Source organism: Bos mutus, chromosome 20, assembly GCF_027580195.1.
Source record: "Bos mutus isolate GX-2022 chromosome 20, NWIPB_WYAK_1.1, whole genome shotgun sequence".
Classification (NCBI taxonomy): Eukaryota; Metazoa; Chordata; class Mammalia; order Artiodactyla; family Bovidae; genus Bos; species Bos mutus.
Window position 1 is genome coordinate 1,278,589 of NC_091636.1, and position 27,421 is coordinate 1,306,009.

Below are 27,421 nucleotides of genomic sequence, written 5' to 3' on the forward strand. Positions count from 1 at the left end.
AGCATCACTACGAGCAAAGCTAGTAGAGGTGATGGAATTCCAGTTGAGCTATTTCAGATCCTAAAAGATGATGCTGTGAAAGTGCTGCATTCAATATGCCAGCAAGTTTGGAAAACTCAGCAGTGGCCACAGGACTGGGAAAGGTCAGTTTTCATTCCAATCCCAAAGAAAGGCAATGCCAAAGAATTCTCAAACTACTGCACAATTGCACTCAGGTTCTTTACCACTAGAGCCACCTGGGAAGGTGGGAGGGAGCTGGGTTTAATCACTAGACTTAGTTACCGGGGAACTTCCTGCACTTGTGGTGATGGCCTGAGTGACCTCAGGTACCTGCTCGGCCACTGCTAGATTGCCTGGGGAGGAGGCAAGCGGGGGGTGGCCCCTAAGCTTTGTGGAGGACTTCTGGACTTCTAGCCACTAAGCTTCTACTGTGCCCCTGCCCAAAGGGATGGGGGAGGAGGAGCTGGCGCCCTGAGGAGGGGAGGGCGGGCCGAGAGGGAGTTTGAAAAGAGGAAGGAAGTGGGGCTCAGCAGCGCGCCCAGCCACCCCTGGCTGCTTCCCCAGAGGACGACAGGAGGTGCCTGCAGGTCCCAGCCGAGCCATGGCCCCCTGGCGCAAAACTGACAAGGAGCGACATGGAGTGGGTAAGACTGGGCCTCGGGATCTCGGCAGGAGAAGGGCAGGTGGCCAGAGAGCCGCCCAGGAAGGTGCTGGGGAGCCAGCGGTGTGGACACAGGCCGCGAGCGCCCACTCAAGCTCAGAGGGCTCCCTCTGCTGCTGTGTGGCCAGCAGGATAGGAAAAGGGAGGCAGGGGGAGAGGAAGGTGGGCACCTCACCCAGCAGGCCACACCCTGCCCACTCCCTCTCCTGGCTGCCCACTGCCACAGGGCTGCCCTCTTTCTCCAAGTGTCTATGCATTTCCTAGATGGGTTCCAGCAGAGCTCGGAGCCACCTGCCTCTGTGTCAGGCTCCTAGCTTTGCAGGGATTCCCTCACCCTTTCTGGAGACTTGGCCTCTTAGAGGGAGCATCGAGCATCGTTCTCTCTCTTGGCTGGGCCTTGCCTGACCCCACATCCCTCCCGCCACCCTTGCCCTAAGCAACACGCATCTGCCTGCTTCCCCTGCCTGTTCCTCCTGGGTCAGATGACCCCCTTGTTTGGCAGAGCATCCTTGGGGTGTAGGGCTGGAGGGCAAGACCCTCCACTCAGCCCCAGACAGTCTCTGGGGGAGAAAGTCTCGCACCAGGTTATACGGGGACATCCAAGAAGCCGCCTCATCAGCTTCAGCCATCTAAGCTCCCAGAGGCCTCTGCCTCAAGCTCAGGGGCGGAAGTGGTGACTGGGGGAAGGGAAGCTTCAGGTACTAGGACTCTTTCTACTAAATGGCACCCGTGGTGCAATCCCCATAGATTCAATGTGGTTTTCAGATAAGTGTGAATTTTAAAACCTCTCTGTGGCTTGCTACACAGGCAGACACCAGATACCGCCCTCAGAGATGAGAACTGAACAGGTCAGATGTTGGAGGACCCAAGGCCAAGAGTGATTAGATGCTGGGAATCCCAGGGCCGCTGCTGGAGAAGCACTGTCCTGGAGGGCTCACCAGTTAGTCATTCATTTACTAGGCTCCAGGCGCTGTGGAGTGTTTAAAGGTGAATGGTCCCCAGCCAGAGAACAAATACTAATCCATGCCCTGAAGGGGGCTCAATTTCTCCACCTACGTTGAACTAGATTCACTAACTTTTCAACTTTAAAGCTTCTGTAACTCTGGCCCTTCTTGCTCGGGTTATCAGGCTGAATCCCTTCTCAGGGGAAGATGGGGACTGATAAATGGAGCAGACCCTTACAGGTGGAGGGACCAATGCAGTCTAGGAGATGAAAGCTGGACATGAAGGGAATATCCAGGAAAACAAGAGCATATCCAGAGAAAAAAAGTGGTAGCTCCTTTCGCCTTGAGGGGAGGGTGCATTGAAGGGGAGGGTGCACAAAGTTAAGCTGCAGCCATATTTTGGAAGGAATGCTATGCTAAGAAGGTGGGACTTTTTCCATTTAGGCAGTGGGGAGCCACAGAGGGCTTCTGCTCAGAGGAGGGACATGAGCTATGTGCTGAAGCCAGTGGAGAGGGAGACTGGTGGACAGAAGAGCGAAGGTGCCTGGGTGGTATACGAGGGACGGGCACTGGTGGCCCAGGGGAACTAGGGCAGTTAGTTAGGGAGCCTGAGGTGGTGGGAGAGTCCCACCCTCTGGCTGAAGGGCTGCAGTGCGCTCCTGCCGGGTGGGCACTGTGCTGCAGGGTGAAGAGAATGGACTCTGGTTTCTGCTCTTGGACTCCAGCTTCCAATGCTTCCCAGCCTTCTGAGCTAGACAACTTATGTACTCTCTCCAGGCTTCAGTTTCCTTGTCTGTGTAATGGGAGCAATAACGGCACCTGCTGCTCAGGGTTGTCGAAGGAGATGAATTAACCCACATAAAGTGCCTAGAATGAGTTGTACAGATCCTCATTAAATTTTATCAATGCTTGTTTTTAGACTTTATTCTCTGCTTGGGAGCCCAATTCAGGACATGTCATCACAGGCTGGGAGGGGCCTACAGGATGGAGTAGGGTCTCACCCTCCCTAGCAGAGGAAACCCCACCTGTGTGCTCAGAGACTAGAAACTGTTAGGCTGTAGGCCCAGAGGCTTCTTCTGATGGGATATCTGACATTGTTCACACCTACCTATGAAAATTCTATTTGGGGTGGGGGTCAGAGGACGTATGACCTTTAAGAGGGCCAGTGAACACTTGGTAGGCGTCTGTTTATCAGAGGACCTTTTTCTCTCTGCCGTTGAACGGCAGAGGTAAGAAGGGTACTCTCCAGCCCTCCTCTGCAGACTCCAGGTAGATGGAATGAAGAAGCAAGGCTTTGTGGCTTTGGGTTGTGAGGAGACAGGGGACTGGAGTCACCCAGCAGAAAGAACAGTGGCCTGGGAGTAAGGAGTCTGAGTTCTGCTTCTGAAAGCATCATTTTTGCAGACGTCTGTGCTATAGTTTCCTCACTGTAAGTCTAGATATTAATACATTTCTATTTCAAGGCATTCTTTTCTGAAGAGCATCTGAGATAATGAGTGTGGGGCTTGAAGGAAGATGAAGAGCTAGAGCCACGTAAGGGTTAGGGAGTCGTCAGAACATCTCTGGAGTCTCAGCCGGTCGAACACAGGAGCTCCTGAGCTTTGCTTTCCCATTCAGTTTCTCTTTCCTCCGGCCCAGCTGACGAGGGCTGCTGGTGTCTGTTTGTCTGGGGAGCTGATTTTTCTGGGGGCAGCTTCATACCAGAACCTCTTGGCTGCTTTCTCAGCTTACTGTGTGGTGGGCACCCAGAGTGAGCCTCATGTAGATCCCTGGCCAGGTTCCTTGTACTTCCTTGATGGAGCTTTAAAGGGTGATCCTTTACAGTTCCAGAGAGGACACTTGGGTAGACTTGCCACAGACGAGATAGTGTAGCTATAACATAAGAAAAGACATAGCCTCTGCCCTTGGGGAGTTTTGTGTAAGATTAGAAGCTTGCGCTGTGAGTTCAAATCTGGCCCTGTTTACTCATCTATAGTAGGCATAATATGGATCTCTTGAGACTATTGTGAGGATTGAATAGAGGTAGGACCTGAAAAATCACTTAGTAATGACACTGGGCAATGAAAGTTAGCAGCTGAGGTCAAGGGGCTAATAGTTGCTGAGCCAAGAGAGACACAGGGTAATCACCCTTACGCCAGGTTCAGGACAGTCATGCCTTATAACAGTAAGTATAGTAGAAGACCCATTCTCATGCAATATCTTTGTCTGGCTTCCAAACACCTATGTGAGACAGTGTAGTATTCTCATTTTATAGGCAAAGACTTCCAGAGTTCACATAACTTGGAAGTACTTGGGCTGGGCATTAGATTCAGTTGTCTTCAGACACCAGGCCCTCTGTACAACACTAGGAGGGAAACTGGAAGGAGAAATGTTATAGACAAAGGCAGGAGGTTGGAAGGTGTTGGCATTTAGGTCAAACAATAAATAGTCCTCTTTGATTTTAGTGAATGATTGTAGTGAAAAAACAAAAAGTTGGAGAGGTAGATTGCAGCCTGATTGTGAAGGCCTTTGAGTACCAAGCTCATAAGTTTGGGCTTCATTGTGTGAGCAGTGGAGGTTCTGAGCAGGTATGCCACCTGTAGGAAGATAATTTAACCACTTGGAGGGGGGCAGGGGTTGGACACAGAATGGAACAGCAGTGGGTGACAATTTTCCTGTCTACTGACTGACTGACTGGTTAATCCTGCAGGAGTTCCACATATAATTAACATTTCCTTTTGGCCTGTACTGTCTTAATCCTCTCTGCCTGAGACTTTTGTCATTGATGACAGCTTTATCCTTGGAAGAGAGGACAGAGGACAGAAAAGGAGGTGAAAAAGAGTAACAAATTCCTATGGATGACAGAAACTCTCCAAAATAAAAGGTTATTCCTCTATCATATAGAAAGTCCAGAAATAGTCCCTGAAGAAGTGGTAGAATAGCTCATCCTGTTTCCTGCCCTGCTTCCTTGGCAAGGCTTCTGCCTTTTGCACCAAACTGGCTTCTTGAGCTCAGGTCCATCTTCCAGGCAGCAAGAGGACTGAAGGGAACATGAAGGGCATGACCCTTTGCATTAAGGCCGCTTGCTTGAAGGCCCACTTGACACTTCCTCTTGTATCCTATTGGCTAAAACCTAATCACATGACTGAACCTAGCCACAAGGGAACCTGGAAATGCAGTCTTCAATGTAAGCAGTCATGCACCCAGCTAAAAATCCAGTGTACCTAAACAAGGAGGGAAATGAGGGTATTAGGGATGATAGATTTGTTTTTTCAGGCAGCCATAACAAAAAGGTACTGACTGGGTGGCTTAAACAACAGAAATTATTTTCTCACAGTTCTGGAGGCTGGAATTCCAAGTCCAAGGTGCTAGGAGGTTGGCTTCTCCTGAGGCCTCCTAGGCAAGCAGCCAACTGCTTTCTCATTGCTTTGTCCTCACACAGTCATCTCTCTGTGCATGCTCACCACGTGTGTGAGCCATCTTCTTCAAAGGATGCCAGTCATGTTGGATTAGGGCCCCATGCTAACAGCTTCCTAATCACATCTGTACAGACCTGATCCAAATACGGGACTTCAACATGTGGATTTGCAGCACTAGTGAGGGCAACGGGTGGCTCCTTAACAGGTGACCTGTGGTCTGCAGTGTGCTGTTTAGGGACGGCAAAAGAAGGCTTCAGGGCGGGGGCTCTCGGAAGGTGAGTGCAGAAAAAGGTTTGTTTACCCTGAAGCTGGGCCTGCTGGGTGGATCTGTGTGGGTACTTCAGTTATGCTCAGAAGCCTCCTCTCTGCACAGGTCATCTCTAGTTACGGTTGCATACTTATCTACGTGTGGTGGTGGGCAGTACTGCTTGGCTCCTTCAGAGAGCTATGAGGGACAGTCTGTTCCAGGTCTCTTGCCTAGCTTCAGGTGGTTCACTGACAGTCTTTGGTGCCCCATGCCTTTTACCTCAGGCTCTGCGTCTGTCTCTATATGGCATTCTTCCTGTGTGTGTGTGTCTCCTTCCAAAGTTTCCCTTTTAATCAGAACACCAGTTAGATTAGGGTGAGTGTTAGTCACTCAGTCGTGTCCAGCTCTTTACAACTTCATGGACTATAGCCCGCCAGGCTCCTCTGTCCATGGAATTCTCCAGGCAAGAATACTGGAGTGGGTTGTCATTTCCTTCTCCAGGGGATCTTCTCAACCCAGGGATTGAACCCAGGTCTTCCACACTGCAGGCAGATTCTTTACCATCTGAGCCACCAGAGAAGTCCCGTTAGGATGAGGGCCCACCCTAATGACCTATTTTAACTGTATTACCTCTGAAAAGAGTATCTCTGAGTAAGGTTTCATTCTGAGGTGCTGGGGACTAGGAGTCTAACGTATCATTGGTTTGGTGGGGAGTGGTATAACAAACCATGGCAGGATCTTCCAGAGTTGAGATGGGATCTCTTTTGCATCTTGATTGGGAAATACAGATGAGTTCGAAAGATCTCTCTGGGCTAGGATGCAGGTGATGCTGTTCCCTGGACAGGGGTGGTCCAGAGTGAAACGGACAGGTGCCGAGTGGGCAATGGGAGCTTGTGTCCCTGCAGCACACACTCTCACTAGAAGGAACAAAATTCACTCAAACGTGTTCAGTTAATAGGTGTGTGGTGTGTATGTGTGTATGAGGAAAGTAGTGTGTTTTAAGTATCAAGGGAAATCAAACAAACCCAGGAAACATAAGCAGCAGTCCTCAAGAAGGAGCTGGACTGCGGGGCCCTGGGAAATTCTGCCTGTCTTATTATGGCTTCCCAGCTGCTCTAAACCTATGAGCTCAGTTTTCTGTTCTCTCCTCACCTTCCTGACTTTGATATTCTGAGACCAGTAGATGGCCCCAGCCTGATGGCCCCAGCAGGCCGCCCACCTCAACCTAGTGTGTCCTGGTACCTTCTGAATCTCCTCTCTGTGTTCATTTCTTCGGTCTTGAGAGAAAAGGTCTGATTGGATTGATGATTTCTTTTTCAGAAAGGCCACCCCAAGTCAGAGGTCATTGCCAAGCTAAGAATGAGCCCCACTCTGATCAAGATGCTGCCTCTGCCTTTCCCAGTATGCTCTGGCTATGGGACGGGGCTGGCAGGAGTTGTGAGTGGGGACATATTCTTTGCATAGGAGTCCTGAGTCAAACATGGATTCCAAACACACCAGGGGAGAACTCCACTACAGAGGGACCGCTATTACTGCTCTTATTGCCAGAGTTAAGAGTAAAAGAGCAGAAACAGAGACCATCAATTTGTTCACTCATTCACTCCTTCCTACTTGATTTATTTCTTAAATATTTATTGGACATTTCCTATGGCTAGATAGTGAAATTCCTAGAATTTGGCCAGGATGTTTGCTACCCTTTTGGAGCTTATAGTCTAGTGGGAAGACTAAAGGCACCTTGTGGGAAAATCAATAAGTATATCACTGTAAATTATGATATGTGCTATTCTGAAGAAAAGAGCCTGTCTCATGAATGAGAATATTGGAAGGAGGGAATCTTAAACTGGGTGGTCTCAGAAGGCCCCTGAGGAGCAATGGGGGAAAACATTGTAAAGGAAATGCTTAGAGGAATCCTATTTTTGCTGTGGAAGCAAACTGTACCTTTCGATTTGTCTCCAGAAGTTAGTCTGGTGCAATAAAAACACATGGATGGAAATCTAATTCCTTCCTGCCACCAATTCTTAGGTGCCTGGTCCTCCTCCTTTCTGATGCTCCAGCAGTTTGGGATTGTTGAAGAGTGCCTGCTGGGCTGACTGTTTGAGTCCGTTTATGGAGATTGTCCTAATCCCGAGGTTTATGGGAACTGCATTTGTTAGTGGCCGTCTTGCCCCCACCATAATGTTTGTGTTTGAATGAGCCTTGACAGAATGTGTTTGCTAAGCTTTGCTTCCCCCTGAGTTCAGCATTCTTATATTACTGCTGAATTTTGAGACAGGTGATGTAGTCACCATAATATTCTGCTAATTTCTGGACCTTTGGACTTCTTTTTGGGTTTGTGTGTGTGTTTTGTTTTTAGGTTTATAGGCCTTTAATTTAATGGCCAATTACACATGGGGGCTACAGTCTGTGTTCTGTGGCAAATGTTCTGCAAATGGGGAATGCTAATGCTTATTGCCAACCAACTCCAGAAGGCTGTGGAAGCACCACAAATGTTCCCTTTAATAGGCACTGTCTCCTTTCTTTCCACTTGCTTTAATTGATGTGAGTTAGAAAACAGCCAGGCTGAGTTTGTCAGCCTCTGAAGTCTCACTTGGTTTCTAGTTCTCTTGGAAAAAAGTCATCCATGTCCTGCTCCTCTGACCCCACTAGGGCACCGTCAGCTTCGGCCTTGATTTAAAGACACTGTGCAGGTGGTGGGTGTGACTGACAGTGTCTGCACCTTTCCAAACCCCGCTCCAGACATTGCCCCAGGGCACTCAGAATGCCCTGATAAAACAGAACTCCTTGGGTCAAAGCCTAAACCAGGATGCTGAAGAGGACCTAGGTGGGCAGTGTGACTTGCTTAGGTGCCTCAGCATCCAGCACAGGGTGTGAACAGAGCCCGTGCTGAGCAGGCATCTGCTGGGATGGATTAAGTGCTAGCAATGTCAGGTTTCAGAGACCGTGACTGGTGTGCTAGGCTGCAGCGAGGTGCAAGCCTGGTGCCAACAAGACCTGGATGACTTGGCGGGGAAGCGGGATTTTGCTGCTCGCCTGCCTGGTGGTGGCAGTAAGGGAGCTGTCTCAAGAGAGAGTGTTCCAGGTAGAATAAACAGCCAAGGAAACCTCGCTGATGTGTGGGAGGCCGGTGTGGAGGCCAGGGGCAGAGTGGTCAGAAATGAGTGCTCTGAGCAGAGGTTGTATTGAGAAATGCCTGGCACATGTTCTAAGACTTTGGCTTTTAGTCTAAATGGAAGGGGATAGGGCACTGAAAGATTTGAGAAGAATTGCAGTATGTTTTGTCTTTTTTTTAATTTAATTTTTAATTGAAGTATAGTTGATTTACATGTTGTGTTAATTTCTGCTGTACAGCAAAGTGACTCAGTTATACACACACACACACATACACACACACACACACTTGTCGTTCAGTCGCTAAGTTGTGTCTGACTCTTTGTGATCCCATGGACTGCAGCACAGGCTTCCCTGTCCTTCACCATCTCCCGAAGCTTGCTCAAACTCATGTCCATTGAGTCGGTGTTGCCATCCAAGCATCTCATCCTCTATCATCCCCTTCTCCTCCTGCCTTCTTTTCAGCATCAATCTTTCCCAGCATCAGGGTCTTTTCCAATAAGTTAGCTCTTAGCATCAGGTGGCCAAGGTTTTGGAGCTTCTGCTTCAGCATTAGTCCTTCCAATGAATATGATTTATCACAGGGTATTGAATAGAGCTCCCCATGCTGTACAGTAGGTCCTTGTTGTTTATCCATTCTACATATAACAGTTTGTATCTACTAACCCCAAACTCCCAGCCTATCCCCGTCCCACCCCTCCCCTTGGCAACCACTGTCTGTCTTATTTTAAAAGGATTATTGTAGACATTTTATGGTTAGTAGATAGGAATTAAATGTGGGACCAGGGAGGCCAGCACAGCAGTTACTATAATAATCTAGGAAAGAGATGGTGGTGGGGGGCACCCAGGGATATAGCAGGGGAGGAGATGAGATGTGCTTGGCTGTGTGTGTATTGTAGGTCGAGCACATGGGGTTTTCCTCATGGATTGGATGTAGGTATGAGAGAAAGGGAGTAATCAGGGGTGACACTATTGTTTTTGGTCTGAGCAGCTGGAAGAATGGAATTGCACACAGGACTTCCTTAGTTAATCCCCTGGTCTAAGTTGTCATCGATATTGCCATAAATAATAACATTGCCTCAACTTTTTTCAATCCGGTCTATTTGTGAAGCTCTGTGGTGTCATGTTGAACCCTCACAGCCATGCTGAGAGATGAGTCCTTTTATCTTCATTTCAAAGATGAGGAAATTGAAGAGCAGAGAGCTTCAAACTCTTACTGAAATGCAACCTCTTTCCAGCAGTTTTCTTACACCTCATCCCTGGAAGAAATGTCTTCTGGTGTCCTGAAATCATTTTTCACCTTGCCTTTTAGTTTTATGTGACTGCATTATTTCCCACCCTGGGCGGCTTATTGTTTGAGGGCTGAGCTCTGTTGGAGGTCAACCTCGATTCCCTCTGGTTCTTGATGGAACCAGATTCCATCTGGTACTAGCACAAACATGGTAGATCAGAGAGTCTTATTGATACTGTGACGTGGGACCCTTGGGAATCCAGTGGAAGCTCTAAATCCTCTTCCTACAAAAACATGCACACGTCCACTTTTGCATTACCGTTTCATTAAGGCCCATTCAAGGAAATGGCAACCCACTCCAGTGTTCTTGCCTGGAGAATCCCAGGGATGGGGGAGCCTGGTGGGCTGCCGTCTGTGGGGCTGCACAGAGTCGGACACGACTGAAGTGACTTAACAGTAGCAGTAGTAGTAAGGCCCATTCATGGAAGCCAGTTATAGACCCTGGTAAAATGTACTCAGTAACTAGGCACAATAGACACAGCCAAGGCACCCTGCCCAAAGTGTGAATTCTTAGATCTGGGAGTGGTCAAGATTAAGAAAACTATTTTTATAGTCTATTCAGATCACTGAAGTCCAATAAATCTATGCTAAGTTATGGTCCTGGGCTGAGTATGGGAGTGCAGAGCTGAAAATCAGTCTCTTCTCTCAGCAAGGTAATGAGCTAGTAGTAGTCTCTCCTTTTTGCTTGAGGCAGCATAAAACAATGTTACTAGTACTAATGCCCCATCTCTCAGGTTGGAGATGGGACACCCCTTGCTTCAGGTCACTGTGGCTCCTGCCATCGTCCCGTCAGGTTTCACTGTGGCCTTGCGTAGAATTGTCTGGCTCCTCCTTGGAATGTGAACACCACGGCAGCAGTGCTGTGTTTCTTGTTCTTCTCCAGCACACAAGGCCTAGCACAGAAGAGTTGTTGACTGGATGAATGGTAAGCAAATGGGAGGGCAGAAGGTGGGGGATGAAGAGGGAGTAGAGGTTGAAGGTTTTACACTTTCTAGTAGCCTCATAAGGCTCAGATGAAGTGTCCCCTCCTGCCCTTACCCCCAGCTCCTTTCCTGTCCGGAGGCTGAGTCCTGTGAGAGAGCACACAACTGAGGCGTTCTTGAGCTCTCCTCTAAATACCTGGATCCCTGCACCAAGCCCCACAGTTCTCACCTCAGGACTCACTTGAACTCTGCACCCGTCAAGCTGATTTGCCTTCTCTTTTCCTTGCCCTTGGGGCCTTACCTCCCCAACTTCCTCCCCAGGGCTCTCATTCCAATTCTCCCCCTTGCTCTCCCCCTGCCCTTTCCTCTCCCTCCAGTCTCACTTCCTTCATGGGCCTCTCTTGATCTCTCTCTCCTGAGAGACCGCGGCTGCCATGCTCCACAGCTTCAGTTCAGTTCAGTCACTCAGTTGTGTCCCACTCTTTAAGACCCCATGGACTGCAGCACGCCAGGCCTCCCTGTCCATCACCAACTTCTGGAGCTTGCTGAAACTCATGTCCATGGAGTCGGTGATGCCTTCCAGCCATCTCATCCTCTGTCGTCCCCTTCTCCTCCTACCTTCAATCTTTCCCAGCATCAGGGTCTTTTCTAAGGAGTCAGTTCTTAGCATCTTAGAGTATTGGAGTTTCATCTTTAGCATCAGTCCTTCAAATGAATATTCAGGACTGATTTCCTTTAGGATGGACTGGTTGGATCTCCACAGTTTAGCCACCCCGCCTTTTTCTTTTCTTTTTTTTTTTTTTAAAGATAGCCTCTTATTTCTTGTGTGTTCATTTTATCTCTTGAACTAGATTTCCCAAAGTCTCCAGGATAGCAGGCTTCACCCTCTATCACCCCCTCTAACCTTCTGCAGAGCCCAGCAGTGTACCACACTCCCGCATTGAAGCTTGGGGACTGAGAAATCAGCCCTTGGTTTCATCATAAAGCCTCTCTTCCGTCTCTGGTATGTGAGTATGTGAACACAGAACACTGTGAGACAGTGTGTGCATGGTGTGTGCATATACCTCTACTGGGGGCACTGGGAAAAGGAGAGTGAATCCCAGCATGATGTTTTGCAGAACTCATCAGCCTTGACACTATTGATATTTGGGGCCAGATCATTCTTGATATGGGGCTGTCTTGTGCACTGTGGGATATTTGGCAGCGTCCCTGACCTCCACCAGCTAGATGCTAGGAGCTCCCCCACTCCCCATGCCTGCCTCCCCCACCCCCAGGATTGTGACAGCCAAGCATGAGTCCAGCATTGACAAGTGTTCCCTTCCCCACATTTGTCCCCAGTTGAGAGTCACTGCTTAGAGAACTCCTGGGAATTTACTTTCTTCTTGTTGGCTGAGTATGTCACCCTGGCTCACCAATGGCAACCTGTAAGGTTTTAGGAGGATCCAGTAGGGGTCCTAAAGCATCTGACAGAGAGTAGGTACCAAATACACATCCTTTAGCCAGAGGCAGTGCGGTGTAACGGTTGAGGCTGTGTGTTCTGAAGACAGCCCACCTGGGCTGAAATCCTGGCTCATCTCCTTTCCATCTGGGTCACCCTGGGCTGTTCACTTCATCTTACACTACCTCAGTGTCCTCATCTGTAAAATAGAGATGCTAATAATTGTACCCACCATGAGAATTGTGAGAGGATTAAATGGGTGACTGTGGGTCAAGTCATTGGAGAAGTCTGATACCTAGAAGTGTTCACAGAGGTTGTGATTCTTGTCCTCTCCTGATCGGAGGAAGACATCTTCTCCTTGATTCCCTCTGGCTGTGATTCTTCTGCCTCACCCACTGCCAACTTGCACCAGGTTTGAGCTCTGGCCTTGCTGCTGGGAGCTTCTGCTGGGTCATCGCATTCACCCTCCTGATGCAACGTCAGGTTGTTGCCTTGGTGTTGAGGCTACCAACACCTTGCCCAGAGACTCCAGGCAAACTACTTGTATATTTTAATAAAAGTGTGTGTTTCTTTTGAATCCAAAGTGGACTTGTCTGCTGGTTCTATTTCTTCCTGGAATGGAGACCCTTGAAAGCCCAGATCAGAGACTAGAGAAATGAGCTTCAGGCAGTTACATTCTTTTTCACCAATACTGTTTGTGTTCCCTTACACGGCTGCTTATACAAACTCTATTGACAACTGGTGTTTGCTGAAGCTTTTGTTTTCAAACCTGTCTGCAAGTGGCAGGGTCGTGATGAGGTACAAATCCATCCTGAAGGGTCACAGGGCAGTCAATGGCTGCCATCAAAATTGGCAATCCAGCTGGCTCAGCAACTCATTAAATAATGTCAAGAAATGCAAGAAAAGACTTAGGAGACGAGACATACCTTCCCTGCATGAGTGTATTCCTTCAGTTCAACAAGTATTTATTAAAGTTCAGTAAATATTGATTGAACTTCAATTGTGAGTCAGATGCTGTTCTCAGCACTGGGAATTCACTGGCCACCAGACAGGCTCAGTCTCCACCCTGGCTGAGGTTGAAGAAGACAGGAAATTAACAAGTCTAGTGTGTATACACACACACACACACATACACACACACACATATATATGTATATCTATGTTTATAGATATACACACATAGACATATGTACTCATACACACACAATAAACTGTGATATTGGCACTGGGGTAGTCAGGAAAGGAAAGACTTTAGATTCCAGTCTGGGTTTGACTCCGTTTTCTAGTTGTGTGGCCATGGGCAAGTTCCTTAATCTTTTTTTCAGTTTCTCATATGTTACATGGAGGGTAGTACATTGAAGGGTTACTGTGAAGATTAAATGAGCTAATACAAGTAATACATAAGGAATTTTGTCTGTCTTATTTGTCACTGTAACCCAAATAGCCAGAGCAGTCTCTGGCATGCAGTAGGTATTGAGTGAATATTTGTTGAAAAATACCATGTGCTTGGTACGTAACGTGTAAGTAAGCACCATTGTGAGGGGAGGGGCCAAGCTGTATATGAAGTGGAAACAGTCCAGATTTCTGGGTAATTCTGTTTAACTTATTAGTTGGGCTTCCTTGGTGACTCAGTCGTAAAGAATTCGCCTGCCAATGCAGGAGACACAGGTTTGATCCCTGGGTCGGGAAACTCACCTAAAGAAGGAACTGGCAACTCATTCCAGTATTCTTGCCTGGAAAATCCCATGGACATAGGAGCCTGGTGGGCTACAGTTGATGGGGTTGTGAAAGAGTCGGACATGATCTAGCAACTAAACAACAGCAACTTACTAGTTAGAGATGAAAGAATAAGTTGTTTACTCTCTCTCTACTTCAGTTTCCTCATCTATAAATCCAAGCGAAATATTGTACTTATCTCCTAACACTGTAGGAAGCACAGAGACCCCTCTCTGTCCATTTATGTGAACTACATGCTGTAACAGTATATGTTTACTTTTTCCTTAATCTCTTGATTTAGGCCCCTGATGAGCAGCCATCTGTAGCTAAAAGGTGGATTTGATTTCCAGGGTTGTTGGAAGTCCCACCTGTCTTAAAGTAGCTGCTCCCCCTGGCTTGACAATCTAGGATTTCCAGCATGAATATCCTCATTGGGTTCGCTGACCTTAGATGGCCCTAGTGCTCGAAATACCCCTTTGATCCTCAGCCATGAGTAGTTTGGTCTCGTTAGGCTCGTCAGTAACCAGCTGCTGCCTTAGCTGCTGAGTATAGTATTGTAATACAGGGAAAGGTCAAATCCTTTGTTGGGTTGTACCAATATTCTCCTAGGCACAGAAACTTCATCAAAAAGGGGAAGCTGAGATAGGTGTCTATGGAAATCTTTTCACCACTTGTTTATCTTTCATGGATGGACAAGGCCAGAGTGGGGAGGGCTATGACTTCAGTGATTTTTACTTCTTATTTATTCCTGTAGGTTCCTCCTGTTTTTCTGCCTTTTCCATCACTCACTCAGAACTTGAGAGTGGTTAGACCTGCAGGAGTGGTGAAATAGATGACCTGTTCTGACACTGGTCAGAAACAACTCAAATGAGATTCATAGATAAGCAATAAAACTTCAGCAAAGGGTGGCATTCTGGTTCAAAGTTTCCTGTTAGTCATTTAGAAAACTTAACAGAATTGGGTATTGGTATGCAAAGCCACTTCCTTTGTCGACAAGTAATGTCTTCTTTTCCCCAAATGGAGCCTTGAGAACAGAGGTCCTCATGCAAAGGCAGAAATACATTTATAAATTAAATGGCAATGTCAGTTACTTTCATTTTCTTATAATGTGAGTCTTTGGGATGAATACAGACCTTCACGTTGAATATCAGGTTTCAAGATCTGTCCAAGATACCTTCTTAAGCCTCTCACCTGACAGAGCTGGGCAGAGTTGGAGGAAGAGAGTCCTAAGGAAAGATGGGAAGGCTACAGTCTGGGAACAAAATAAGAGCCTTGCTCTGAACTTCAAATGTCTGATGGACAGGCCTACTTTACTAGTGCTCCAGAGGTAAACGCATTGTGGATGGTTTTCCTCTGTTAGAAACCTCTTACCTCTGTGGCCCTGCCCAGCCCCATGTCAGGTGTGTCGTCAGCCAGACCTTGGGCTGGAGGCTTCAGGAAGCGGGGAATCTGCAGAGTTAGGGCATCAGCAAGCTGTAGCGTCCAAATGCCAACAGCCTGTTTGGGGGCAGGGCTCGAAGTCAGGCCAAGTATGGAGGCAAATGGAGAAACAGGGCATCTTTATGCAGGAGAAGAGAACTCTGAATCCCCTGAGAGTCCTCTCAAGTTTCATTTTGGGCAAAGGATTTATTTTATTTGATTCCTTTTTATAATTTGTCTCTCTTTAACAATATTCTCCATTTTTGGAGACATTATTTTTCTGGTTTCCTTTAGTTCCTTGTCCACAGTTTTCTTTAGCTCCTTGAGCATATTTAAAATAATTGATTGAAAGTCTTTGTCTCCTAAGTCCATTGTCTATCCTTCTTCAGGACAGTTTTTATTAATTTCCTTTTTTTCTCTGTGATGGACTGTACTTTCTTGTTTCTTACAATCCTCAAAATTTTGTGTTGAAAACTGGATATCTTGAATATCATGATGTGCTAGCTTGGACGTCAGAGTCTCCCTCCTTACCAGGGCTTGGTGTCACTCCTTCATACAGATTGTAGCAGTTGGTTTGATTAGTGACTTTTCTAAAGCATTTTGTTGACCGTGTTGTTTGTTGCATGTGGTCACAGAAGTCTCTAAATGCCCGGAATTGAGAGAAAACAATCTACTCTTTGCAGCTGTGTGTGGGTGTTTGGACATACCTTCAACACTTAGCCAGCCCAGTTACAACTTTGCCTTAGCCTGCATTTCCTGCCTGCATGGAGCTTGACAGTCAACCAGAGCTGAGATGTGGGCTTTCTCAGACCCTTTCTCAACATGTGTCCAACTCTACATGGTCTTCTAGATCCCTAGTGATATATGGTACTCTTCAAAGCTCTTATTCTCCAAAGCATTTCAATTCTAAGCCTTTCCTCCCGGGCTTAGAGGTAGGATTATCATTTGTCCCAGCTTATATTCTTTGCCCTGTACAGCAGCAGGTAGTTCTTTTGAATTAATGTTTTTGATTAATCCCCTTTGCATGGCTGCATCTCCACCTTCAGTTCAGTTCAGTCACTTAGTCGTGTCCGACTCTTTGCAACCCCATGAATTCCAGCACACCAGGCCTCCCTATCCATCACCAACTCCCAGAGTTCATTCAGACTCACGTCCATCGAGTTGGTGATGCCATCCAGCCATCTCATCCTCTGTCGTCCCCTTCTCCTCCTGCCCTCAATCCCTCCCAGCATCAGGGTCTTTTCCAATGAGTCAACTCTTGGCATGAGTGGCCCAAACTATTGGAGTTTTAGCTTTAGCATCATTCCTTCCAATGAACACCCAGGGCTGATCTCCCTTAGAATGGACTGGTTGTATCTCCTTGCAGTCCAAGGGACTCTCAAGAGTCTTCTCCAACACCACAGTTCAAAAGCACCAATTCTTCAGTGCTCAGCTTTCTTCACAGTCCAACTCTCACATCCATACATGACCACAGGAAAAACCATAGCCTTGACTAGACGGACCTTTGTTGGTAAAGTAATGTCTCTGCTTTTGAATATGCTATCTAGGTTGGTCATAACTTTCCTTCCGAGGAGTAAGCATCTTTTAATTTCATGGCTGCAGTCACCATCTGAAGTGATTTTGGAGCCCCAAAAAATAAAGTCTGACACTGTTTCCACTGTTTCCCCATCTATTTCCCATGAAGTGATGGGACCAGATGCCATGATCTTTGTTTTCTGAATGTTGAGCTTTAAGCCAACTTTTTCACTCTCCTCTTTCACTTTCATCAAGAGGCTCTTTAGTTCCTCTTCACTTTCTGCCATAAGGGTGGTGTCATCTGAATCTCCGCCTTAGGATAGTCCCAAATCAGGGAAATAAAGGCAAACTCGAGGCTTTAGTCCTTCAGGAAGCCTACAGACAGATCAAAATAAACAACTACAATTTCTTGGGACAAGGTCTGCTCTGGTCCCTCCAGCCTTGGGAATCCACACCATGAACATAGAATACCATCTTCAAGACTGCCACAACAAAAGATGGGGAAAAGAGAATGGGATAAGGATAAGGTAAATTGCTACAAGACATTACCAGGTTTCAGCTTCCTTTTTCTTGAGTAAGCATTTGCCTGGTTGCTGTAAACTCCTGACTGTTTTTCAGGGTTCTGATAAAGTTGGTTCTGACCATTTTTGCCAGATTTTTCATTGCAAGCACCTGTTCTTGCAGTTCCCTGCCTCACCGTATTTTGCTGATTTGGCTCTAAGAGGTAGTTTTTGAATGCAATTTGTTGACAGGTAAGGAGAGACTGAGGGCCAAAGGGAGAGGGAATGGACTGAGTCAATGGTAAGACTGCCAAGAGGACTCAGGATTCTCCTCATTCAGTTCCGTCGGTCTTCTGTTTTGTCACATGGCTCAACAGCATTGTCTCTCCTTGGTCCAGAGACCTCTGGGATTAGAAAGACAAAGCAAGGGTCTGTTCATGGGCTTCCTCACATCCACTCTGCCTCTCTCTATCCACTCTCTACATGGAAGCCAGAGTGATAGTCGGTGTTATGGAATTACATCACTCCCTTTCAGCCTTCCATCCTCAGATGTCTCTATACAATGGGGTATTATTCAGCAGCAAAAATGAATGAAGTAATGAGAGTTGCTATAACATGGATGAATCTTTAAAACCTTGTGCTAAGCAGAAGCAGCCAGTTGCAAAAGACCATATATTATATGAAATGTCTAGAATGGACAAATCTACAGAGACAGAGTAGATGAGTGGCTACTTGTGGCTGGGGGAACCTTTTGAGGTGTTGAGAATGTTCTAAAATTAATCTTAGTGATGGTTTCACAACTTGTGAGTAAATCTTTGAGTTACATACTTTAAGTGGACAAACTGTATCTGAATAAATCTATTATCAAGTAGCTGAGTAAAATCTATTCAGTTTCCTGTTGTCTTGGAATAAAGCCTAAACTCCTCAGGAAGTCCTGCGTGACCCGATTCTTGCCTCTCCAGCCTGTCTGCATCTCTCCCTCCTCTCTCAGCATACTCCACACATGGCAGTTTCCCTTATGCTCTCTGTGCCAGGTATCTTCCTCACTCAGGGCCTTTGAACACACCGTTTCCTCTTCTTGAAATGCCCTTCCGCTCGTTGTCCCCATAGCTGACTCGTTTGACTCCTCCATCTATAATCAGCTCAGGGAGTAACCTTCACTATCCCAGGAAAAGTTGATGCCCCCCCCGTTATTCTCTTTCATGTGTGTGTGGTGTGCTCAGATGTGTCCAACTCTTTGCAACCCATGGTTCCATGGACTGTAGCCCACCAGGCTCCTCTACCCCTGGAATTTTCCAGACAAGAATACTGGAATGGGTTGCCATTTCCTACTCCAGGGGATCTTCCCAACCCAGGGATCGAAACTGTGATTCTTGCATCTCCTGCATTGGCAGGTGGGTTCTTTACCAACTGTATCACCTGGAAAGTCACCTACCAGGTGGCCGTATTTGTCTCTTCCATCACGTGTCATTTTTTATAACCTTATATTTATTTGTGTTTTCACCAAAAGAGCAAGATCATACTGGCATACTGTAGACACTGAATACCTGCTGCCTGTATGAATGAGGACAACCTTGTAGGTTCAAATCATCCATCCTCCTGAGGGTCTTTCCTTAAATCAAACCACATGTGTGTTGATTCATGTGTCAAATCAAATATCACTGTGTTCGCTTCCTGAAGACCTCCCAAGTTGGGTATTCCTTGAACAAGCTTCATCTCTACGTTAAGGTTGTGGCCTGATCCTCACTTAAGTTACGCTGAGCAAGGGCGAGGCACTGTAATGATAGAGTGTAATCTTACATTCCCGGGGATTAGCAGAGGCCTCTGATAGCACAGGGGGGACTCTGGGTATTTTCATAGCCAACTGCTGCTCCCCAGAAACTGGCAGTGTAAATGGGAAATCAGAGTACACTCTTGAATGTTAAGTACTCATAAGAATCCTACCAACTATTAGGAGATGAGGATGGGTGGTTAGTGCGGCTTGGAGAAGTCAAGGAGGGCCTCATGGAGAAAACGACTTGTCTGAAAGATAAGCTTTGGGAAAGGCCAAGAAACAGGCATTTTAAGATAGAGGAACACAGGTTGTCTAGAGCTGGGTAGGAGAAAGATACAGCTTTCTTAGACAGTGAGGACTGGGTGGTCTTTGAGTGGAGGAAAGACTGGTATTTTAGGCTGCTGTCACCAGGGATGGAGTAACGGGAGCAGCAAGTAGCCCATGATAGCAGCTGAAAATAGAGATGTTAGATACTGATTTTCCTGTCACTTCTTAACCTAATGACTTTGGCCAAATTGTTTAACCTCTCAGCACCTCCATTTCCTCATGTGCAAAATGGGATCACAGTTTACACCTCACAGGATTGCTGTGAGAATGGAACAAGGGGATGGCAGAGCATGGAACCGTGGAAAATCAAGCACGGGAGATGACATAAACACCATTCCTATCACCAGGCTGGGACGCAGAGCCTGGCAAGGGAGAGGCTGTGTTTGACTAATGAGCAGAGGCCTTTGGGAGCCAGACTGGGCCTGCATTCCTGTGGCAAGAGGTGGTTTGTACGCTGGTTTTGTTCAGCCCATGAGGGCTTCATGGGCATCAGATAAAGTCAAGAAAGGAAGGTGCAGAGATTCTTGGTATCCAGAGGTCTCACTGGTCCTCTCTTTCATTTCACAGCCATATACAACTTCCAAGGGAGCGGGACCTCCCAACTCTCCCTGCAGATTGGTGATGTGGTACGAATACAGGAGACCTGTGGAGGTGAGTCACTGGCCCAGGTGATCCTGGGAAGCCAGGAGCTTGGCTAAAGGTGTTGGGACACCCCCAGGACATAGCCAGCCGCTCCGGCCTTCTCTTGGAACTTGCAATTCTGCGTGGTCTGTTTAAATACATTTTGCTGATATTAGTCTTTCAAATTTACTAAAGACAGTGTTTTGTTATTGTAGGAATGTATACTGAGAAGCAAAGTCCTGACTGTGTGGTTTGACATTTGTTGTGCTTTTTGCTGCGCCATGGAGCTGTTGGGGGACTGTGACACCTTCTGGATACGCTTCTTTATTAGTTTTAACACCATTATAAAGAAATCAGCATTATCAGGGTTTTGAAAGGTCTGGAAAATTATAACCCTGATTCAGGAGGACTGTGGTGCCCAGCTTTGGGTCAGAGAGCAGTGTTCACTCCCTTCTTCCAGCTGGGAGCCCTGTCTTGGGCAAGGTAGCATCTCTTTCTTCGCACAGAAGTGCTGTCTCTCGTGAAGCCAAGTGTCTGTTGGGCTGTAACCACAGTATCATGGTGGTGTTATTGGTGGTAGTGGGTACTTTGTAAACTTTGCACTAAGGTTAATGGCCTTGGACTCATGAGGCAGACCGTTAGAAATCAATTTATCAACTGTGTCACTGATAAGATTGACAGAGACCATGGCATAGGTGTGAGAGTTGAATGAACTTACGAATATGATAGCTATATTCAGGCAGGCTCTCCTGGTCCTCACTGCCCAGCTGGACCATGGTGGATCTCCCCAGACCCCCCACCACGTGGGCCTGCCTATAATCCTGCTGTGTGGAGGGTGTACCGTGTGTCCTTCCTGTGTCCAGGCGGAGCAAAGAGAAGGAAGGGCAGAGTCGGCTACGTCCCTGTTTCCCAGCTAATCCCTTAGGTTAGGCTGTCCCATGCTGGGGTGGGGGTGAAGGATGGGCACCAAGCAGGTGTGCTTCTGTTAACGAGGCCCCCTCAAGTGAAAATAGAGGGTCAGAGGAAAGGAGGCTGCCTACAGAACTGGCCAGCTGTGGGTTCTCACCTCATAGGTGAACTGTACTATTCCCATTACATGTTAGGCTAGTTACTCCTCATAGCAACCCGTAGGATAGGTAGCATCTTCAGCCAAAGATTAGCTGTATGTGATTAACAAGGCAACCCTGCATATTTGTGTAGGGGTGCATGTACTCTTGCACACATGCATGTGCACACACAAACACACACATGCAAACCAAAATAAGCAAACAAACAAAACTTTTTTTGGAGGGAGAAAGAGTTTGATATGTCAAAGCAACTTTACAGGAGTCATTGTGGGGGAAATGAGAATTTTGTTCACCTTCCTAACAGGTACTCTTTGGTACTATTGTTATTTTAGATATTATGAACTTTTCAGTGTTCAGGCCTCTAAAGTTCCCAATCTGATTCCATTTTACATGCAGATTGAGTGGGACTAGGGGAGATGGGTGGAGATCTGATTACAAACACCCTTCCCCTTTCCCACAGCACAACCCTATGTTTTACAAATGCATTTCTGCTTAGTGGCAGATGAGCAAACTCTGAGTTAATCTACCAAGGGCAAGGAGTAAAAGTAAAGGCAGCAGGCAAACTGACTCCTCTCAGTGTCACTTTTGTGCTACTGAGTGCTAATCCTGAGAAACAGGCAGAGACCTTAGCTTTGCAGGTGAGGGAGCAAGGCTCAGGGAAGAGAAATGACTCACCCAGCATCACATCGCGAGTCAGGGGCTGTTCTCTCCACTCCTGTCAAGACGAGCTCCCTTTCCTCCATTGCCTGCCTTCTAAGAAGGGAAACAGCCTCAGAATGTTTTCTACATCCTACATTTTGAAATTTAGATGAGTGTGTTTCTCTTGTGTTCATGTAGTTTTCCTGGAGAAAGTGCTTCAGGGCAGTAAATTGACCACACAGTTTGCACATAATCAGAGCGTTTCTTTACTTTTGCCTGGCCTGGAGCTTGATGGTCAAAAAGGCTGCACTTTCTGACTCAACCCACCTTTGTTTTGGGGATTAATCTCCTTGTTCCTAAACTTTTGGGTTTTGGTTTCTCATTAAAACTTTGATTGATCAGCCTTATTTTAATGTGTCTTTTTAATAAGCAGCCACAGTAATTTTCTGGAAAGATCTGGGCATGTTAAGTTAACAAATGATTGCCAGTTCATGAATACTTTGAAAATACAGTATTTGGAAGTCTGTTAGATTGATTCCAGATATCTGAGAATTGGTATGAAAATGATTAGGATTTAGCATGAGTGCACTGATACCCATAAGGAGTTTTCAAACTGGAATTTATAGGATCCCAAGAGTCCCTGAGGGCCTTAGATGGCTAAGGGCTTGGAGATCAGGCCTGGTCTTGTCTTTTTTTTGTAGAATGGGGAGTTCTGCTTTTGATTCCAATTGAAAACTGTTCCTCTCTGCAAATATATATAAAAAAAGTGAAAACCACAGTGTTAGTCAAAAATTAGTCAAAATGAGTCAGTAGAAAATATATGGGTGTGCCCATGTAACCCGCTTATAGAAACCTTACTCAAAAAATAAAATCCAGCCAATTGAGAGAGGAATCAAAATGTTAAAATATAGAAATTGAAAAGCTGCCATAGGAGGAAATACTGGCAAGCATTGAGTCCAAGTGAATTGATTAATAAAAATTAATATTAAAAGATATACTATTTATGACTGTCAAAAAGAATGTCATTGTTAGAAAACTGTAAAATGTAACTGCCCCCAACAACAAAAAAAAACTAATAAAATTGAGAAGTTTAGAGGGGAATGGAATAGAATAAATATAATCTTGAAGAGTCGAAGCGTATTTCTCTAGATATCACAATGATTCATTCTAGGTGATAGAAATGTGAATATTTTTATTTTGTATTTTTCAGTAATTTTTAAATCTCCTTCTCCTCCAAAAAAAAAGAAAAGAAGTAGAAAAAGTATGGACTTTATTTTTTTTTATTTGTCATGTATTTTTTTATTATTATTATTTTTTTTTTTAAATTTACAATATTGTATTGGTTTTGCCATACATCAACATGAATCTGCCACGGGTGTACACGTGTTCCCCATCCTGAACCCCCCTCCCACCTCCCTCCCCATACCATCCCTCTGGGTCATCCCAGTGCACCAGCCCCAAGCGTCCTGTATCCTGCATCGAACCTGGACTGGCGATTCATTTCTTGTATGATATTATACATGTTTTAATGCCATTCTCCCAAATCATTCCCCCCTCCCCCTCCCACAGAGTCCAAAAGACTGTTCTATACATCTGTGTCTCTTTTGCTGTCTCGCATACAGGGTTGTCGTTACCATCTTTCTAAATTCCATATATATGCGTTAGTATATTGTATTGGTGTTTTTCTTTCTGGCTTACTTCACTCTGTATAATAGGCTCCAGTTTCATCTATCTCATTAGAACTGATTCAAATGTATTCTTTTTAATGCCTGAGTAGTACTCCATTGTGTATTTGTACCTCAGCTTTCTTATCCATTCATCTGCTGATGGACATCTAGGGTGCTTCCATGTCCTGGCTATTATAAACAGTGCTGCGATGAACACTGGGGTACACGTGTCTCTTTCAATTCTGGTTTCCTCTGTGTGTATGCCCAGCAGTGGGATTGCTGGGTCGTATGGCAGTTCTGTTTCCGGTTTTTTAAGGAATCTCCACACTGTTCTCCATAGTGGCTGTACTAGTTTGCATTCCCACCAACAGTGTAAGAGGGTTCCCTTTTCTCCACACCCTCTCCAGCATTTATTGCTTGTAGACTTTTGGATCACAGCCATTCTGACTGGCGTGAAGTGGTACCTCATTGTGGTTTTGATTTGCATTTCTCTGATAATGAGTGATGTTGAGCATCTTTTCATGTGTTTGTTAGCCATCTGTATGTCTTCTTTGGAGAAATGTCCATTTAGTTCTTTGGCCCATTTTTTGATCGGGTTGTTTATTTTTCTGGAATTGAGCTGCAGGAGTTGCTTGTATATTTTTGAGATTAGTTGTTTGTCAGTTGCTTCATTTGCTATTATTTTCTCCCATTCTGAAGGCTGTCTTTTCACCTTGGACTTTAATTTTTTTTAATTGAAGTACAGTTGCTTTACAATGTTGCATTAGTTTCTGCTGTGTAACAAAGTGAATCGGCCATAGATTTACAGCTGTCCCTTCACTCCTGAACCTCCCTCCCACCCGCTGCAGTCCCACTCTTCTCGGTCGTCACAGGGCACTGAGCTGAGCCCCCTGTGCTGTGCAGCAGCTTCCCACTAGCGGTCTGTTTCACACACAGTAGGGTGTACATGTCAGTGCCACTCTTCCAGTTCACCCCACGCTCTCCTTCCTCGCTGTGTCTAGAAAAATGGTACAGATGAACCTACTTGCAGGGCAGGCATAGAGATGCAAACATAGAGAAAGCATGGACTTTTGAATCAAAAAGTTATTCTCTGCTTCATTTATCTGCTAGCTGAGTAATCTTAGGGAGGTAGACCTCAGTTTTCTCAACCTGCAAAATGGAGTATCATCACCTTGCTCCTGGATTTGCTATGAGGATAAAATAAGAAAAGTGGAGAAGCTGTCTAGCCCCATGCTTGGCTTCTAGGTGCTTTGTGTTGGATTCCATCTCTCCCCCCAACCCTCATTATACAGAATTAAACTGAGATTGGCAGGTGTATATGTATCTTAGGAATTTGGCTCCAGGAACCCTGAAGCTGGCCCTCTGATGTCCTTTTCGCCTGTGTACTGAACTTATGCAGTCAGATGAATGGAGGAAAGAAAATGTGAGCTGAAACCTTAGGCATGAATGAATTTCCTTTCACTAGAACACTAACATTTTTAGTATTTCCTTTTAGATAATATTTTTTTGTGATTAAAAACTCAAACATTTCAGAAGGGCACCCATTGCTGAGCCTTAGACATCCTAATGCTTATTTCTTTGTCCACATTACATCTTTCAGGCTGCCTTTTCTACCCAGAGGCAGCATAAACATTCTACGTCCTGCTCTCAGATGTGGAAAACACATGTAAGTGTTTACTGAGCAGTCAGAACTCCTCATGGGGGAATAAACATAAATACAGAGTGTTATTTTTCTCCCATCACTTCCTTCAGTTATATTTGGTTGACATCTTTCTTGATATTTAACAACATCTCATAAGACTCCAATACCATGTCCAGTTTAATTTTCCTCTCCTCCTTCCCCTTCCCCAGCTTAAACAAGGCTGAGGGTAGAAGGGATTTGGGGTGGTCTCTTTGCAATTTTTTGTCTTTTTGAACAAACAAACCCAAAGGTCAGCCAGTCCTCTGCATGAATAGCCATGGAGCTGGAGAACAAGAAGCCAGATGCACCCATTGTCTCTGAATGAATCTTCTGGATGACACCCCTATGCTTGGATTTGGTTTTGGGGTAAGAGCCATACCATGCACCTACCCGGAAGGCAGCAACGGCCACCTCTGAAAAACACCCTCTACCTCCTGATTGTTTACACTGTGGCGGGGGATGTTCCTTGGGGGTAGCCCAGCTTACTGAGACTCTTGTTTTAAAAAATATTTTATTACTTAATATTAAGTTAATTAACTTCATTAGTTTTTGGCTGTTTCGGGTGTTGGTTGCAGCCCGAGGAAATGTTGTGGTGCGCAGCTCGGTGGTCGCAGCGTGTGGGCTTATTTGCCCCACAGCGCGTGGGATCCCAGCTACTCGAACAGGGATCAAACCCTCATACTCTGCACTGGAAGGAAGGTTCTCAACCACTGGGCCACCTAGACTCTCTTTATAAGCCCTTCAGAGGGAACGTCTTCTCCGTACTCAGTTATTTGCCCCCTGACTCTTCTTTTCCAGAACACCAGGGAAGGTTCCCTTCCATTTCCTGATCCACACACTTGCACAGGCCACGGGAGCTCAGTCTTAGTGGTGAAGATAATGGGGTGTCTAGACAGGGTTTCCAAGGAACTTTTGAATTTCACTTACTAGTAAAATGGAACAAGGGAGATGAATGAGGAGGAAGTTGACATAGCTTAACCTCCTTAAGGTAAGACCTGGCTCTTACGTCAGTGTTTTTTAAAATATGGGACTACACTGTACATACTATTCTGAGATTTGCTCTTCTCACTTAAAAATATTTCTTTCTAAGGTGGCACATGTGTCAGCTTGGCCTTGGTTCAGCTGCAAAGAGCTCTGCATGAAGGGTTTGGAATCTCCCACCTACAGAGTGGGGTGCGCCCAGAGCCATGCAGCAGTTTCTCTTGAGACAACTCCACTGAAAGTGATCCTGACCCATCCGGGTCCTTTGTTTTTAGGGTACGAAGGGGGCATTATAAGGACTTAAGATGGTATTTTCAAAAGTGCCACTTTGCAGGGAGATGGTCCTTCCTTTGGGTCTGCTCTAGAGACAGGTTGGTGTTAAAAGGGGCTCTGTTTTCTGAAGTAAGGCTGTCCCATTGAGGGGAGTTTATAAGTTTTCTTCCCTTTCGATTGTGGGTGAGGCTAAAACATCAATAAACTTCCATTATGTTGAATTTGAAGAATGTGTCATTTACTTTGTTGTTATGGAAATAAGTTGAAATGTCACTGAAAACAAACAAACAATATTCAAAATCTGTAGGTTCTGAAAGTAAAACGGGAAATATGCCTAAGTTTCTCTGATTGATGATGATGATGATTATGGATTTTTAAAAGACAGAATGGCATTTACTAATTTTTTAACACCATATGCAAGGCACTGTACAAACTGAATTTCTTATCTAATTTACGCCTATGAGACAGACATTATTATTGCTCACATTTTACAAATAAGAAAACTGAGGCTTAGAGAAATGCACTAACATGTCAAAGATCACTCAGAAGTTGCAGATCTTCATTCAGATTCAGGCTTTCATGTCAGAGCTCACGCTCTTAAGCACTGATGGATAGTAGCTTCTGTTATATTCTTCTTAACGTTAGTAGATGTTTCAATCAAACTGAAAAGTGAAATACACTGAGACACTCACTACACAAATAAAGAAATGTTAACATTTTGTGTGTTCAGTTCCTATATGTTTTAAAGAAATAAACATTTTAGATCATTGAGATCCCCTGCTTACCCTCCCTGTTGCATTCTTGTCTTTTTGTCCATTCCTCAGGCAGTGCTCCTCCTGAAATTGGTATGTTTTCTTCCAGTCTAAGATGTTGTACCTTTATCAGATGTGTTTACCTTCATAATTCTGTTTTAAAAACAGTTTTGCAACTAACACCTACCACATAGAGTGGTAGGTGTTAGTGCCCTCATTTGACAGGTGAAAATAATGAAGTTTAAGTAACATGACCAAAGATCATGTTGCCGTCAGATGGCAGAGAGAGGACTGGATTTGTATTAAATAGGATGTGGATTCTTTTTTGATGTGCTGGGATATTTTTAATCTCTCCTCCTTCTCCCCTTCACCACACAAACACTGGGTCACTGGAGAATTTAGGTACATTTCATTTTGATATTTGGGCTTGGGGAAAGGAGGACAGTTAGAGTTTATTATTTTCCATAAGAATGGTAAAA

At 45.6% G+C, this 27,421-nt stretch overlaps 1 protein-coding gene across 1 annotated transcript in view; it reads left to right on the forward strand.

The window, feature by feature from the left end:
* Positions 1–518: 518 nt before the first annotated feature.
* DOCK2 (dedicator of cytokinesis 2) overlaps positions 519–27,421 on the forward strand; it is a 460,175-nt gene continuing 433,272 nt past the window's right edge. The window contains exons 1-2 of the mRNA XM_070357390.1: positions 519–644; positions 19,829–19,912. Coding sequence (XP_070213491.1) covers positions 602–644; positions 19,829–19,912 — 127 coding nt within the window. The 5' untranslated portion in view covers positions 519–601. The remainder of the gene's footprint in view (positions 645–19,828; positions 19,913–27,421) is intronic.